This window comes from Rhineura floridana, chromosome 1 (genome assembly GCF_030035675.1).
Source record: "Rhineura floridana isolate rRhiFlo1 chromosome 1, rRhiFlo1.hap2, whole genome shotgun sequence".
Classification (NCBI taxonomy): Eukaryota; Metazoa; Chordata; class Lepidosauria; order Squamata; family Rhineuridae; genus Rhineura; species Rhineura floridana.
This window is the reverse complement of record NC_084480.1, coordinates 258236651-258250877: the sequence shown is the minus strand read 5'-3', so window position 1 is coordinate 258250877 and position 14227 is coordinate 258236651. Positions and strand designations below refer to the sequence as shown.

Genomic DNA, 14227 nt, shown 5'->3' with positions numbered 1-14227 from the left:
TGTGACGGGTGGGAGGTTTGTGTGTGTACTCCTGTACCTTCCTTTTCCCCTCTCCTATCTCAACTGTTTTGGCTATATGTAATTTGTTCTGGGGAATTTTGTTGGGGGGGTTCTCCCTTGCCCTCGTTTTTTCCCCCGTCACCAGCCTAACGGCTCTTAGGGAGACCGCGGCTGCGGCTCCCTTTTCCCTCAGGCGGCGGGCGTAGTTTCTACTCAGGAGCTTGCGGCTGCAGCTTCCTGGTCCGCTCCGCCACATATTTCGTGCCTTTTTTGGCTGGCACTTACAAGGAGCCTGCGGCTGCGGCTCCTTTTGTCTTTGGTTACTGCCGCGGCAACTTTTTGAGGCGGCCCCAGAGCCTAGGCTCCGTGTCTCACGGACGTTCGGGGAGACTGCGGCTGCGGCTCTCCCTCCTTTAGCAGGCGAACTACAATTAACTAGAGCTTGCGGCTGCAGCTCTCTGTCCCCGCTGCCTCTATCCTTTTTCTCCCCCCCTTGCCACCTATTCTCGCGGCAGCTCCAGAGCCTGCAGCTGTGGCTCTGTGTCAGAGCCCCTATCTGGTGGGGTTGCTCCGCCTCCCCCGGCTCGTCTGCGGCATCTTAAGCCTACCGCAACTGCCTTTAGAGCCCGCGGCTGCGGCTCATTCTTTCCCTCGTTTGCTGAGCCCAATCGTGCTCTCCCAGCCCAGCGGTCCCAGAGTTTTGGTTTGAGACTGTTTTGTGCTTGCTGGTGCGTTCCTGTGACCACCATTGCTTCTTTATCACCCCAAGCTTCTCTGATTGGCCAATTTTCCCGCCGTTTTTTGCGGCCGCCATTTTATTTGTCTCTTTCTGTCTAGTCAGTTACAGTGCCAAAAAGGGGGGTCTCAATTACACGGGCTGTAGTTTGCAGAGCCAAGGCTTTCTGGCAGCCCTACAGCGTGATTTACATAGCTTTCTCTTTGCTACTGCTGCTGCCTCTTGCGACTATTTGAATACTGCAACTGCTTGAAGCTGTTGATACTATACCAAAACTGTTTGCTCTGTACATTCTGCCCCATCCGTGGCCATGTACAAAGGCTGTTGGTTATATACAAAAGCTGCTGGACCTGTACAAAGCCTGTTATTGCTGCAACTGATACCTAGTGTGCAAGGTGTTCATATCCAATAAATCGTGTCTGGACTGTACATTCTGCCCCATCCGTGGCCGTGTACCAAGGCTGTTGATACTATACCAGGCTGTTTGAATTGTACATTCTGCCCCATCCGTGGCCGTGTACCAAGGCTGTTGATAATATACCAGGCTGTTTCAACTGTACTTTCTGCCCCATCCGTGGCCATGTACCAAGGCTGTTGATACTATACCAAGCTGTTTGAACTGTACATTCTGCCCCATCCGTGGCCGTGTACCAGGCTGTTGATACTATATAAGGCTGTTTGAACTGTACATTCTGCCCCATCCATCCATGGCCGTGTACCAAGGCTGTTGATACTATACAAAGCTGTTTGAACTGTACGTTCTGCCCGACCCGTGGCTGTGTACCAAGGCTATTGATACCACGCAAAGCTGTTTGAACTGTACATTCTGCCCCATCCGTGGCCGTGTACCAGAGCTGTTGATACTGTGCAAAGCTGTGCAAATATTACATTCTGCTCCATACTGTACCACACCTACGGATACTGTGCCAAGATGTCTGGACGTGCTTTCTGGTCGTGTACTAAGACTGTTCATAGTGTACATTCTGCCCCATCGTGGCAGTGTACTTAGCCATCAGCCAGTGCATTCTGCCCCAGTCGTGTGCCGTGTACTGAGCCTGTTCGGGTCTGTACATTCTGCCCCATCGTGGCAGTGTACTGATACCCATAGAAAATATAAGATGGTGGAACAGTGCATTCTGCCCCATCGTGGCAGTGTACTGCTACTCTTAATAAATATATGATGGCAGAACAGCCAGAGACAACCCAGGCAACCTTACAAAGCTGTTTGGACTGTACATTCTGCTCCATCCCATCTGTGGCCGTGTACTAAGCCTGTTCATAGTGTACATTCTGCCCCATCGTGGCAGTGTACTTAGCCATCAGCCAGTGCATTCTGCCCCAGTCGTGTGCCGTGTACTGAGCCTGTTCGGGTCTGTGCATTCTGCCCCAGTCGTGTGCCGTGCACTGCTACCCTTAAAATATATGATGGCAGAACAGCCAGAGACAACCCAGGCACCCAAGCCGAAACAACAGCCAGAGGCAAACCAGACGACCAAGCCTAAAACACCCAAGGCGGTCAGATATAAGCATGTTAAAGCGGTTGCCAAAACAAAACATCTTGCCAGCCACAGCACACCCAAGCGACCTCGCTATGTCTCTGCTCCAGATCCAGAGGGTTCAACCAATGCACCGTTAACTACCCTCTTTCAGTCTCCTGCTGTGTCCTCTGATGAGGAGGACTTCCCTGGCTTTTCTGAGCATCCAACGGTCACCCAACCTGGGGCTTACTCTATTTCACAACCTGTGGGGCCGTCTGCACTTCCGCCTATCCAAGAGCAACGGGCTACATCTCCAGGACTGCAGCTGTCCCAGGAGTTCATTACTCAACTTCAGGGCATGCTGTCGTTTTTCGCTCAGAGACAGTCACCATCACAAGTTCCCGCTATACCTCCACACAGTGGGGACCAACTTGCTCACAGTGAGACGAACCCTTCATGTTCTCCAAATCCGTTTGACATTGCCAGGGGCAGGTTTGCTGATGACGTCTCTGGTGCGGAAGATTCCGCATTTCCGCTGCAAGCTGAAGGAGACGTCTGCAGTGACCATTCGGAACATGAGCAGGATACATCCTATCACCTCTTCGATTCCTCAGACTACCAGCCTCTTGCGCGCAGAGTGTTGAACACCCTAGGCCTTCAATCCACCCCAACTCCAGATGCTACTCCCACTTTAAAAGGGGCCAGGGTCTTGAAATCCGCTGCTCCAGCAGAACACTATCTACCTGTGCCAGACCCCATCGCTAAACTGGCCAAGGATGAATGGTCTCACCCCTTACAAGCACGCCGTTTTAATAACATTGCGGACAGACTTTATCCTTTGGCCCCGGACTTTACTACCAAGCTGGCCGTCCCTGGCATAGACGAGCCAATTTCCAGTTTAGTTTCCAGATCTCTCTTGCCATGGGAAGGAGAATCTCATTTAAAGGATGCCACTGAGCGGAGACTGGACTTCGCCTTACGCAAGTCTCATGAGGCTACCGCCTTTTCTATGCGGGCATCTACATCAGCCTCTATTTTTACCAGGGCAACGATGATGTGGTTGGACGACCTCATCGAGGATCCCAATCCAGACCCTGTTTCTCTGCGAAGATCGTTAATAAAATTGCGCAAAACAGCTGCTTTCGTGGCCGACGCCACCTTGGACGCGAATCAGCTAGGCGCACGCTCCATGGTGGCTCAGGTTGTGGCCCAACGGACACTCTGGCTTCGTCACTGGCAGGCTGACTATACTGCCAGAGTTAAACTATCACGGGCACCTTATGCTGGATCTTTACTTTTCGGCGAGGAAGCACTAAAGGCAGTGCTTGTTGACCCTAAGGACACTCGAAAGCCTGTCTTGGCAACAGTCAGAAACATAGAGAGCAGGCGGTGTTCCTGTCTCCAGACCGCATAACCACCATCACAGACATCGCAAGATCCCTGATGCACAAAACATCCGCAGACGTCATGCTTCTAGCCAGGGCTCTAGGAATGTTGGTGTCCACCATTCACATTGTTCCATGGGCTCCAGCTCATACTCGTCAGCTACAGTGGGCCTTACTGCCGTTCCAACACGACATTGCCAGCTCAAACCATCGAGCCCCAAACTGCGTTTATCATTCCGCTGGTGGACGAGGGTAAAACATCTCACCCGGGGCACTCCGTTCAGAGAACCGCACAGGACTGTCATCACCACAGATGCCAGTCTCCTCGGCTGGGGAGCCCACTGCAACTCTCAGTTTGCTCAAGGGGTTTGGACCGCAGCAGAACTGGCTCAGAGCATCAATTGGCTGGAGCTAAAGGCGGTCCCCTTTGCTGTGCTCCATTTTCAATCTCTGCTCCCCTTGGACCATGTTCTTATTTGAACCGACAACACGTGTGCAAAATCACATTTGAACAGACAAGGGGGAACGAGGTCGTGTGCCTTACAGGATCTAGCTTACCTCATCTTCGACTGGGCGGAACACAACCTACAGTCCTTGAAAGCAGAGCATCTCAGAGGTATTTGGAATGTGACAGCGGACTGGCTCAGCAGACAGCAAGTCTTTCCAGGAGAATGGAAACTTCATCCGACCGTTTTCCATCTTCTCCAGCGTCAATTCGGCCCCTTCTCAGTCGACCTGTTTGCTTCCCGTCGCAATTACCAGCTTCCCAGGTACTTCACACGATACCTGGACACGACAGTGGAAGCGGTGGATGCTCTGTCAATACTGTGGCCGGATGGCCTATTGTACGCCTTCCCTCCAATAGCACTGTTAGCCAGAACCTTGCGGAAGGCACGGCGCGAGAGGGCACGGCTAGTGCTGATAGCACCATATTGGCCCCGTCGACCGTGGTTCTCGGATCTCCTTGCAATGTCGGTGACGGATCCTTGGCCACTACCAGTCAGGCCAGACCTCCTATCCCAGGGCCCAGTATGTCATCAGGACCCCAAGTGGCTCAACCTAACAGCGTGGCTTTTGAATGGTGACATTTGAGGTCGGCTGGACTGTCGGACGCTGTCATTGACATTATTCTAGCCATCAGCCAGTGCATTCTGCCCCAGTCGTGTGCCGTGTACTGAGCCTGTTCGGGTCTGTACATTCTGCCCCATCGTGGCCGTGTACTGATACCCATAGAAAATATAAGATGGCGGAACAGCCAGTGACAACTAAGACAGCCAAGCCGAAACTATCCAAGGTGACTAAGCATAAGCACAGCAAAGCGGTTGCCAAAACTAAACATCTTTCCAGGCACAGCACAACTAAGCGCCCACGCTATGTCTCTGTTCTGGCTTCTGATGGCACAGCCCAGGAACAGTTAACAAATCTATTTCACTCTCCTACTGCTTCCTCCGAGGAGAAGGACTTTGCTGGATTTCCTGAACAGCCAACTACCAGCCAGCCCCCTCCCATATTACCGCCCAGGGCTTATCCCACGTCACAGCCCACTGAGACGCCTCTACAAGCGCAACCATCTGCTTCACAGGGCTGCAGCTGTCTCATGAGTTCCTATCCCAGCTACAAGGCATGCTCTCGTTTTTTACTCAATCACAGTCACCACCACAAGTCTCCGCTTTACCTCAGCACAGTATGGGCCACTATGTATGTAATGAGGCTAATCCATCTTGCTCCCCAAATCCCTTTGACATTACCAGAGGCAGATGCATCGATGACATCTCATGTGGGGAGGAGGCATCCTTTGCTGTACAAGCCGATGGAGACGAATGGAGTGATCATTCGGAACATGAGGAGGATACTTCTTATTGCCTGTTTGATGCCTCAGATTATCAGCCTCTTGCTTGCAGAGTATTGAACACCCTTGGTCTCCAAGCTACACAACCGGCAGCTGCCGCTCCTGCTATTAAAGGGGCCAGGGTCTTGAAATGCCCCGCACCAGCAGAGCACTACCTTCCTGTGCCAGATCCCATTGCTAAACTGGCCAACGACAAATGGTCTCATCCATGTCAAACCCGTCGCTTTAACACCCTTGCTAACAGACTTTATTCGCTGGCTCCTGACTTCACCAGCAGACTGGCTGTTCCTGGCATAGACGAGCCGATATCCCGTCTAGTATCTAGATCCCTTTTGCCGAGGGAAGGAGAGTCCAATCTAAAGGAAGCCACTGAGCGGAGGTTGGACTTTGCCTTACGCAAGAATCATGAAGCCACCGCCTTCTCCATGCGAGCCTCTGCATCAGCTTCCATCTTTTCCAGGGCAGCGATGATGTGGTTGGATGACCTTTTAGAGGATCCTAATCCTGATCCTGTATCTCTACGGAGGTCATTGATAAAACTGCGCAAGACAGCGGCGTATGTAGCTGATGCCACCTTGGACGCAAACCAACTGGGAGCATGAGCTATGGCAGCTCAGGTAGTCGCTCGACGGACCCTCTGGCTTCGTCACTGGCAAGCTGACTCTATAGCCAGAGTTAATCTTTCAAGGGCTCCTTATTCCGGATCTTTATTCTTCGGTGAGGAAGCCCTAAAAGCAGTGCTGGTTGACCCCAAGGATGCTTGCAAGCCTGTTTTGGCCACTGTCAACGCTGATCACAGGCCTTTCAGGCATTTCCCCTCATACCGCATGACCCAGCCCTTTTGAGGAACGCTGCCCGGGGGACGAGGCCGCGAATTTCGAACCTATGATTTCCGTCCCTTCAGGGGAGCCTGGAACAGACGTTTCCTTGGCAGAGGTCAGTACCAAGGGCGCAGAGGTGCCTCTACATCCTCATACAGGGGAGGGTCTCGCCAGCACAAACAGTACTGACACGATAGTAGCAGGGTGATTTTCATAGGAGGAATGCCATCACAACCCTCCCAGTTGGAGGATACCTAGATATTTTTTGGGATTTTTTATATATTATAGTTACACTATTATATTTTGTTTTACTAGAGAAGTCAAGACTGCTATTACTGTTATCTCGCTATGTTAGAGTCATATTATTATGAATGTTGCTATTATGTTATGTTCTTGCTGGTAGGCCCGTTGGCCTTTTCTCTTGCATTTTTAGATATCTCTCTTTGGACTCGCTGCAAATGAACTGGGGAGTGGGAGGGGCCTGGCGCCCCTAGTCTTGACTTCAGAATCATTCTTGCCTTCGGACGATAGGTGGAGCTATAACCCGCATGATGGCGTTCCTCCTATGAAAATCACCCTTCAGGTGAGACCAATGGTCCATTTTGTCCTTATGAAATTTTTCAGGGACCTTTCCTAGGGGCACCTTTTCATTTGTATCATGTTTGGAAATTGTGCCCACAAAAGCACAAGGGAAAGTATTGAACCTTTTTTTAAAAAAAATCTCAGACTTTAAAGGGTTGATACATGTGACAAGTTTCATCCCCTTGGAAGTGACTACTGGATTGTATTAAACTAGGCCCTACTCAGAGTAGACCCATAGATTGAACTTGTTAGTTGTGTCTATTAACTTCAGTGAGTTTACTCTGAATAGGAGTAGCATTGGATACCTCCCACTATGCCTGCAAATGTCATGCAGTTCTGCCAAAAATTTTTATAAAGCTATACTGTACTATACTATAACAGGCAATTGTTAATTTTTTACCTTTCGCCTTGGCTCCAAGGTGAAACACAATGCCAATACAAGCCACCAACTCAAGGCAGCCCTCTTTACAAATGAACAAGGTGGGTCCTGAGTTGAATATTTTTTCTGTATGTAGCTGTACTGTATTCGCACACAGAAGTGTTTTCACGGAACTACTTTTATCATTTGAAACCTGAGAGAACTCACCTGGTATAGTGACTCCTTACCTCACAAATGGTTGCTGAATTGGCTTTGAAAATCATTGTTGATTATTCTGATCAGGAGGTTTAAGTCGTCATAGAATATTGGACATTTTTTCCGAGGCATTATGATAAATGTACTTAGATAAATGAGCCAGTTCCTATTATCATCTGCTATTTAAGAGTAGGGAATGTACAAGTCAGATAAATTGGAAAAATAATATAGAATGACAAGATGAACGTAATACTATCTGTCTTCGTTTTAGTGTGATATGCTAATCTACTAAATCCCTCTGGCTATTTGACATTTTTTCTTTAATAAGGCTTCACATCTTGTTAACAACTACTGATTTTGTTTTATTTGTAGTGAAAATGTGCAGATGTCTGAAGAAAAACAGAGGATAATGATGTTAGAAAAAGTGAGTAGTTCTTCTCCTAGGACCTGTTTATTGTCATCGGGATAGAGTAGAAATCTCTATGTTCTATTGTACTGAAATAAATAGCATAGAGAATGTTCTCTGTCAAGGGCATGGACCACATGAACACAAAAGCAAAGGTCATAACTAGTTCTTGCCCATTGTGATTGCCTTTTTACTGGTGGGTACTGCTACTGGTTATTTAGAGGAAGGGAAATTTTGCAGCTTCAGGATGTCGTCGTATTTACTGCGTCACTTCTGGTTTTCAAGATGCTTGAAGATACTTATTTCAAAGAAGAAGAAGTAAATTCATTAATATTCCTAAGCGGTTGGTCCCTCCCAGTGTCATACATAGCAGCTTTAACAGCACTTATTTATATTTTGAATGAGTGAGGAGCCTGAATTCAGAATCAAGGTTGGGGAATAGAATAGAGCAGAACAGAACCTCCCCACTCCTTCCAAATAAGTGTTCGGTGCTGTAAGATGACGTTACCAACTTCTATTTGGCATTACACAGGGAGTTCCCAAACCACTGTCAGTAACTGTGTGCACACTTCCAAGTACAAGATCCTGAGATCCAGCCTCAGGAACTGCATGTGCAGCACTGTTTGGACATACGGTTCTTGGGCCAGCAGGAGATGAGCTCACATCTTTTGGTCACAGGAGCCTGGTATTTGTGCAAACCTGCCCTTGGTATTGTATTTGCTGTTTATGGCACAAACCCATTATTTCATTATGTGTAACCTGCAATATCTGTAACATTACTTCATTACCTCATTACCTCATTAATTCTCAGATTATGAAAATGTATTAAATCAAACGAGTTCCTATCTTTCCTTTGACAAACATCTTACTGAGTTTTAACATAACCATCACTATGGTTATCCTGAAGTTAGATGGCTGCAAATATTTTCTCATATTATGTGCTTAGAACTATCACATCCAAGTCAACTACCCTTTTATATTAAGTCTTTTAAACTCATTCAGCTAAAAACATAGAAACTCTTCTGGCAACTCTGGTTTTCTAAACTATGCACATTTCTTATGTGACCGAGGAAAAGACCTGTAGCTCAGGGATGGTTTGTATCCAGAAAGCCCCGGGTTTAATCCCTAGCATCTCCAGTTAAAAAGATCTCAGGCAACAAGACTTGGGAAATCTTCTTTAGAACAAGGAGAGCAACTGCCAGTATTCTGTGTGTTTATCTCACATTGGCTGGTTTTAGATGTGTGACTGGCTTTTATATATACATATAAAATTATGTGCATATACACATCTCATCTACCCAGCTATATGACCATAAGAAAGGAAGGAGAAATGCTTGGATCTCACTCCGATCAAAGCTGAGAAGGAGGTATCTACAGAGATGAATGTTTTAGATTTCCTCCCTTGCTTCCAGCCTAGGTGTGATAAACTCTGGGGGGCAGGTCTTAGAAGTCTAGACATCAAGGGCCAAATAGATTAACAGCATCAAAAGACATGTGTCCTGCCCTGAGGATTCCTTCTATTACCCAGCTGATCTGCCAGCCATTGAGATAAAAATCTCTAACTTTCATAAAATTAAAGTTGGATTTCCAAGCTATGAAACTATTTTGAAGAAAAGCTCTTCAGCTGTGAACACCAAATTTGAGGGTTCACTTCTAATTTAATGAATACCACATGTTATGAACAGCTGCTTTTCTTGGCCACATCAGAAGCTCATTCTCAAACCCATGAAGGTCTGTGTGGCACAGCAGATCAGGGTGTAGACTGTGGAGCATACATATAAGTGTTTGTGCACAGTTTCGTGTATAGTTTCTTACTTTAAAAAAGAGCCTCTAGCAGCACAATGCTAAGTCCCATTGCATTAAATAAGCCATGCTCCCAAATTTATAGGATTGCAGTCTTAAAATACTAAAAATATATTTTTCCAGTGGGCACCAGGACACCCCCAAGTGGGTATTGTCTTCCTTGCTAGTGCTTGAGGCACCTTTCTGGTGAGTAAAACAGTTCCATATGAAGGTGTAATAGTGATACATGCAAAGCCATATTTAAATAAAACATTAGAAGGTTTGTGTTATCTTGTTTTATAGACATTGCAGTTGAAAGAGGAGGAAAACAAGAGGCTTAATCAAAGATTGGTATGTATATATATATATTTATATGGATTATTAAAGTTCTGCATTTAGAAAACATTTTCAAAGCTCTCTGTAGGCCTCAGAATATGATGCTTATGGCAATGAGTGGTAACTTAAAAGGATATATATTATTTATAATAAAAGGAAGTTTAAGATAGGATAAATCTAGCTGTAAAGGTAATTGTAATTGAGAGAAAACTGCTGTGGAGAAAAAATTCAGACCAATTCTTTGAAAATAGCAGAGGGGGCACATATAGCAAAATGTTTGGTCGGGGTGGTTTTTTTTTTTTAAAAAAAGGAATGTAGGGTTTCAAAAAAAGGGAAAGCAACTAAAATATTTTTCATGAGTCATATGTCTAAATAGGGTAATTCCACAGTAACCAACATAACATTTGTAAGCTTCTTTACATATATTTGTTGTGCTAGCTACTATTATTTGAACTCCAATTAACATTAAACGTGTTAACTGAATTGATCCTCCCTACAAAAGTAAATCATGAAGTACGTAACAGGTAGTTTACATATTACTTTTTTATTGTCTTTTTAAAAGATGTGACCAACATAACGGTTTTGCAGCCTGAAGAATTTATATGCAACTTAGATTGTGTTCTCTAAAAGTATGAATCAAAAAATAAATTCCATTGACAACGACGTACTTGTTTCATGGACAAGTGTCAAACATATAGTAATGTTTATAGGAAATTGTAGAAAAAAGGTTTTCTGGTAAATGACCTGTCACTAATGTAACATGTGAAAATTCAGTGGCAGACACCCACAAATAATGTCTGCAAAAGCAAGACTGTGTGCATATGTCATGTTACTTTGCATTTGCAAGTAGCAGGTCAGCATCAAGTCCATGTAGGTGTAAAGCCCATGGGAATTCACACTTGGCTGTGGCAACACCCTAATTATTTGTTTCTTTTCAAGCCAACATTTAACATCATTTGCAGGGAAGACAAATGTCATGGAAGTCTCCTCTTTTTCAAGGAGGATTTAATATTGATCATCAAACGTTCACCAAAAAATTTCACTAGTAAATTTTCTTTTCAATTTCTTTGTCTCAAACTCAACAATAATAAAGTTGCCAATTGACACCAGTACCTCAATAGTTGTTTCTGCTTCCGCACTTTCTTTCAGGATAACCACATTTTCCGTAAGGGCATTATTCCCTGTATTTATGGTGTTTATTTTAAATTAAGTGAAAAATTAATTTGTGGGCAAGGCGTGCCTTCAACCTTCTTCAGGGTTGTACTCTTCTCTGATGCAAGACAAGAGACCTTTAGCTCCCGAGATAGAATCATAGAATAGTAGAGTTGGAAGGGGCCTATAAGGCCATTGAGTTCAACCCCCTGCTTAGTGCAGGAATCCATCTTAAAGCATACCTGACACGTGGCTGTCCGGCTGCCTCTTGAATGCCTCCAGGGTTGGAAAGCCCACCACCTCACTAGGTAATTGGTTCCATTGTCGTCCCACTCTAACAGTTTTTAGGAAGTTTTTCCTGATGTTCAGCCAAAATCTCGCTTCCTGCAAGTTGAGCCCATTATTCCATGTCCTGCACTCTGGAATAATTGAGAAGAAATCCTGGCCCTCCTCTGTGTGACAACTTTTCAAGTACTTGAAGAGTATTATTATATCTCCCCTCAGTCTTCTTTCTCAAGGCTAAACATGCCCAGTTCTTTCAGTTTTTCCTCATAGGGCTTTTTATCCAGTCCCTTGATCATCCTTGTTGCCCTCCTCTGAACCTGTTCCATTTTGTCTACATCCTTCTTAAAGTGTGATGTCCAGAACTGGATGCAGTACTCAAAATGAGGTGAATTTTTGTATCTTTAGTTGACCCCTTCTGGAGGTTGCTAACCCATCACCCTTGAATGCCAGGGCGCCCATGAAGGCCTTGGCATTGTGCTCAGCAGGTAGCCCAGAAGCTGAGCATTCATTTTTTAAAAGTAAGCCTGTAGCCGTCCTAGAAAGTTATGGAGCAAAATGAGCCAGCCTGGCTGCTCCTGCCTATCAGTATTAACCGATAAGTGAAGTCAGAATTCTGATTGATAATTGAATTGCTTGGACACCAGGCAATAGGAATCCCTGGGGTCCTAAAGAGCTGTTATTTTGCCTTCCCTTTTAGTGCATTTGTCCTGCATCTGCCTTTTGTTTTTTAGTCCTTGGAATCTTCATAGTTTGCCCTTCCTTTTTCCCTAGCACCCAGGATGCATCTTTCCTGTACTGAGTTCATCTGAGATCAGATAGTGCCTAGAAATTATTTTCTGCAAATACTACTACACGATAAGTGTGGGTGAATGTTAAAGAATCCCCCTTCCCAAAAGGCAAATGTGAAAACTTTGCAAAGATTAGGTCTGGCATTGGGGAAAAACAGGATTCTTGTGTCTTGAATTTCTGTCTGCCATAGAGCTGTTAAACAAGTCAAAGCTTTTCTAGTATTGGAATACAGTTATGGGAAAAGCTTCAGTATGACTACTCTCTAATTTTGTGTTATGCTAAACCTCCATGGCAGCCATTTTGTGTTATGCCACACCCCCATGACAGCCATTTTGTGACTGGTGCCCCCAGCACACTCAATATTTAAAATATACCCTCTGGTCTAGAAAGGTTGGTGTACCCTCACCCCACATATTCAGCATGACTAGGGAAAGCTAATCAGGACAGGCTTGTCCCCTTGATACATCTGAAAAGAAGCTGGTAGAAACTTTTACATGCTTCAAGTAGCTGGGTGAGGGTCTAATAGAGAAATATCAGTTCTACATTTTTGTAAATCACACTAGGTTGAAGCTTACTGATGATTAACCTAAAATATTATCTATTTACTAAGAGAGCAATCCAACTTGAGTTTGTGCCAAGCTGTGAGGAATTGGATGTGACAGACCCCCAGCACTGCCAGGCTCCACCAGTAGAAGCCCCCTGTCCTGGTTGAGCCATGGTGGCAGTGGGGGCCTGCTGGGAATGGCCAGTCAGCAGATGGAGAACCAGCAATAGTCCTGAAAATGGAGTGTTCCGGGGCATGGTGGGATAGAGCCTGGGGGGGGGGACTTACACAGCATCCAAGTCCTCCTTGGAGCGCTTCCGTAGGTCTTGAAGCGGCCCAAAGTTCCTCTGGCAAAAAGGCCAGCGCAGTAAAATTCTTCTAATAGAGATCTGCGGAGAGTGCTGACTCTCTGGTATGCCTGTTTGTGGTGTCTGGTTCTTCCCTTCCAGCTCTAGATTGAACCTAGATTCAGCCAGGCCGACGGTTCCCAAATGGCAAGTGGATGCCACGGAGCTTCCAGCCGGTTCCTCCGCTGGCCCCCCTCCCCCAGCTACCCCTGAGTTGGATTGCTCTGCCCGTATATTAACATATATTATCTATCTTCTAAAAGTGATAACATATGCCCTCCCTGACTTTGTTTGACTTGTCTTTTAGATTTTAAGCTTGTCAAGAGCAGGGACCTATCTCTTTTTGTTAAAACTCTGTAAGGTGCCCTACATTGATAGCATGGTACAAATAACATGCCTAATAATTATTAACTTATCATGGAAAGAATTATGACAGTCCTGAAAAGAGATTTAAATGACACACATGACAACACATTTATACTATGTAAGTTGTGCATTATGGTGTTATGCTGGTCACAAGACTGTTACATGCAAAACACATTTCGGTTAGCATCTCATCACATTTTCTTAATGCTTACAAACTCAAAGAAGAGAATAAAGTTGAAACTTACACACTTTTCATTTGTTGAGGAGGAAAAAAGTATATTTCTGTGATCAATGTCACACTCAACCAACATACGTTTTATTGTCCTAAGCTCATCAGATTGTGTTCCTAACATAAAATTTATTCTCAGTTTATCAAATGAGAAAGTAAAACTATCAATACAATAAAGGGTCATTAACCTATTGTCTGTTTTCTTGGAGAGGTCCATAACTGAAGATACAAAAAAAAACCAAATTCTGAATCGCCTTGCATGCTATTACTCTGATTGTTTTACTCATGTGTAAAATGCCATTTTGAAAAACTATTGCCAGATAATATAACTTGGGGAAATTATCTTTAAATTGATGTAGAACATGTTAACCTGCAGGCCAACTTTTCATTTTCATATATAGTTGACATTTTCATGGAATTATCCAATATATAAAAAAATACTTGACAATCATCCTAGTAATATGTAGGGGGGTGCAACCTTGCCAGCACTAGTTCCCTAGGAGTTGATTTAACATAACAAATAGAAGGATGAAGTCGTAATGGAGGAGTTGTGGCTATATGTTGGC

General features: G+C 45.1%; 1 protein-coding gene across 3 annotated transcripts in view; it reads left to right on the top strand.

Moving 5' to 3' along the window:
• RB1CC1 (RB1 inducible coiled-coil 1) overlaps positions 1–14227 on the top strand; it is a 92782-nt gene that overhangs the window by 60937 nt on the left and 17618 nt on the right. For all 3 annotated transcript variants that reach the window (XM_061598669.1, XM_061598688.1, XM_061598679.1), the window contains exons 19-20: positions 7798–7849; positions 9917–9964. In XM_061598669.1, coding sequence (XP_061454653.1) covers positions 7798–7849; positions 9917–9964 — 100 coding nt within the window. The remainder of the gene's footprint in view (positions 1–7797; positions 7850–9916; positions 9965–14227) is intronic.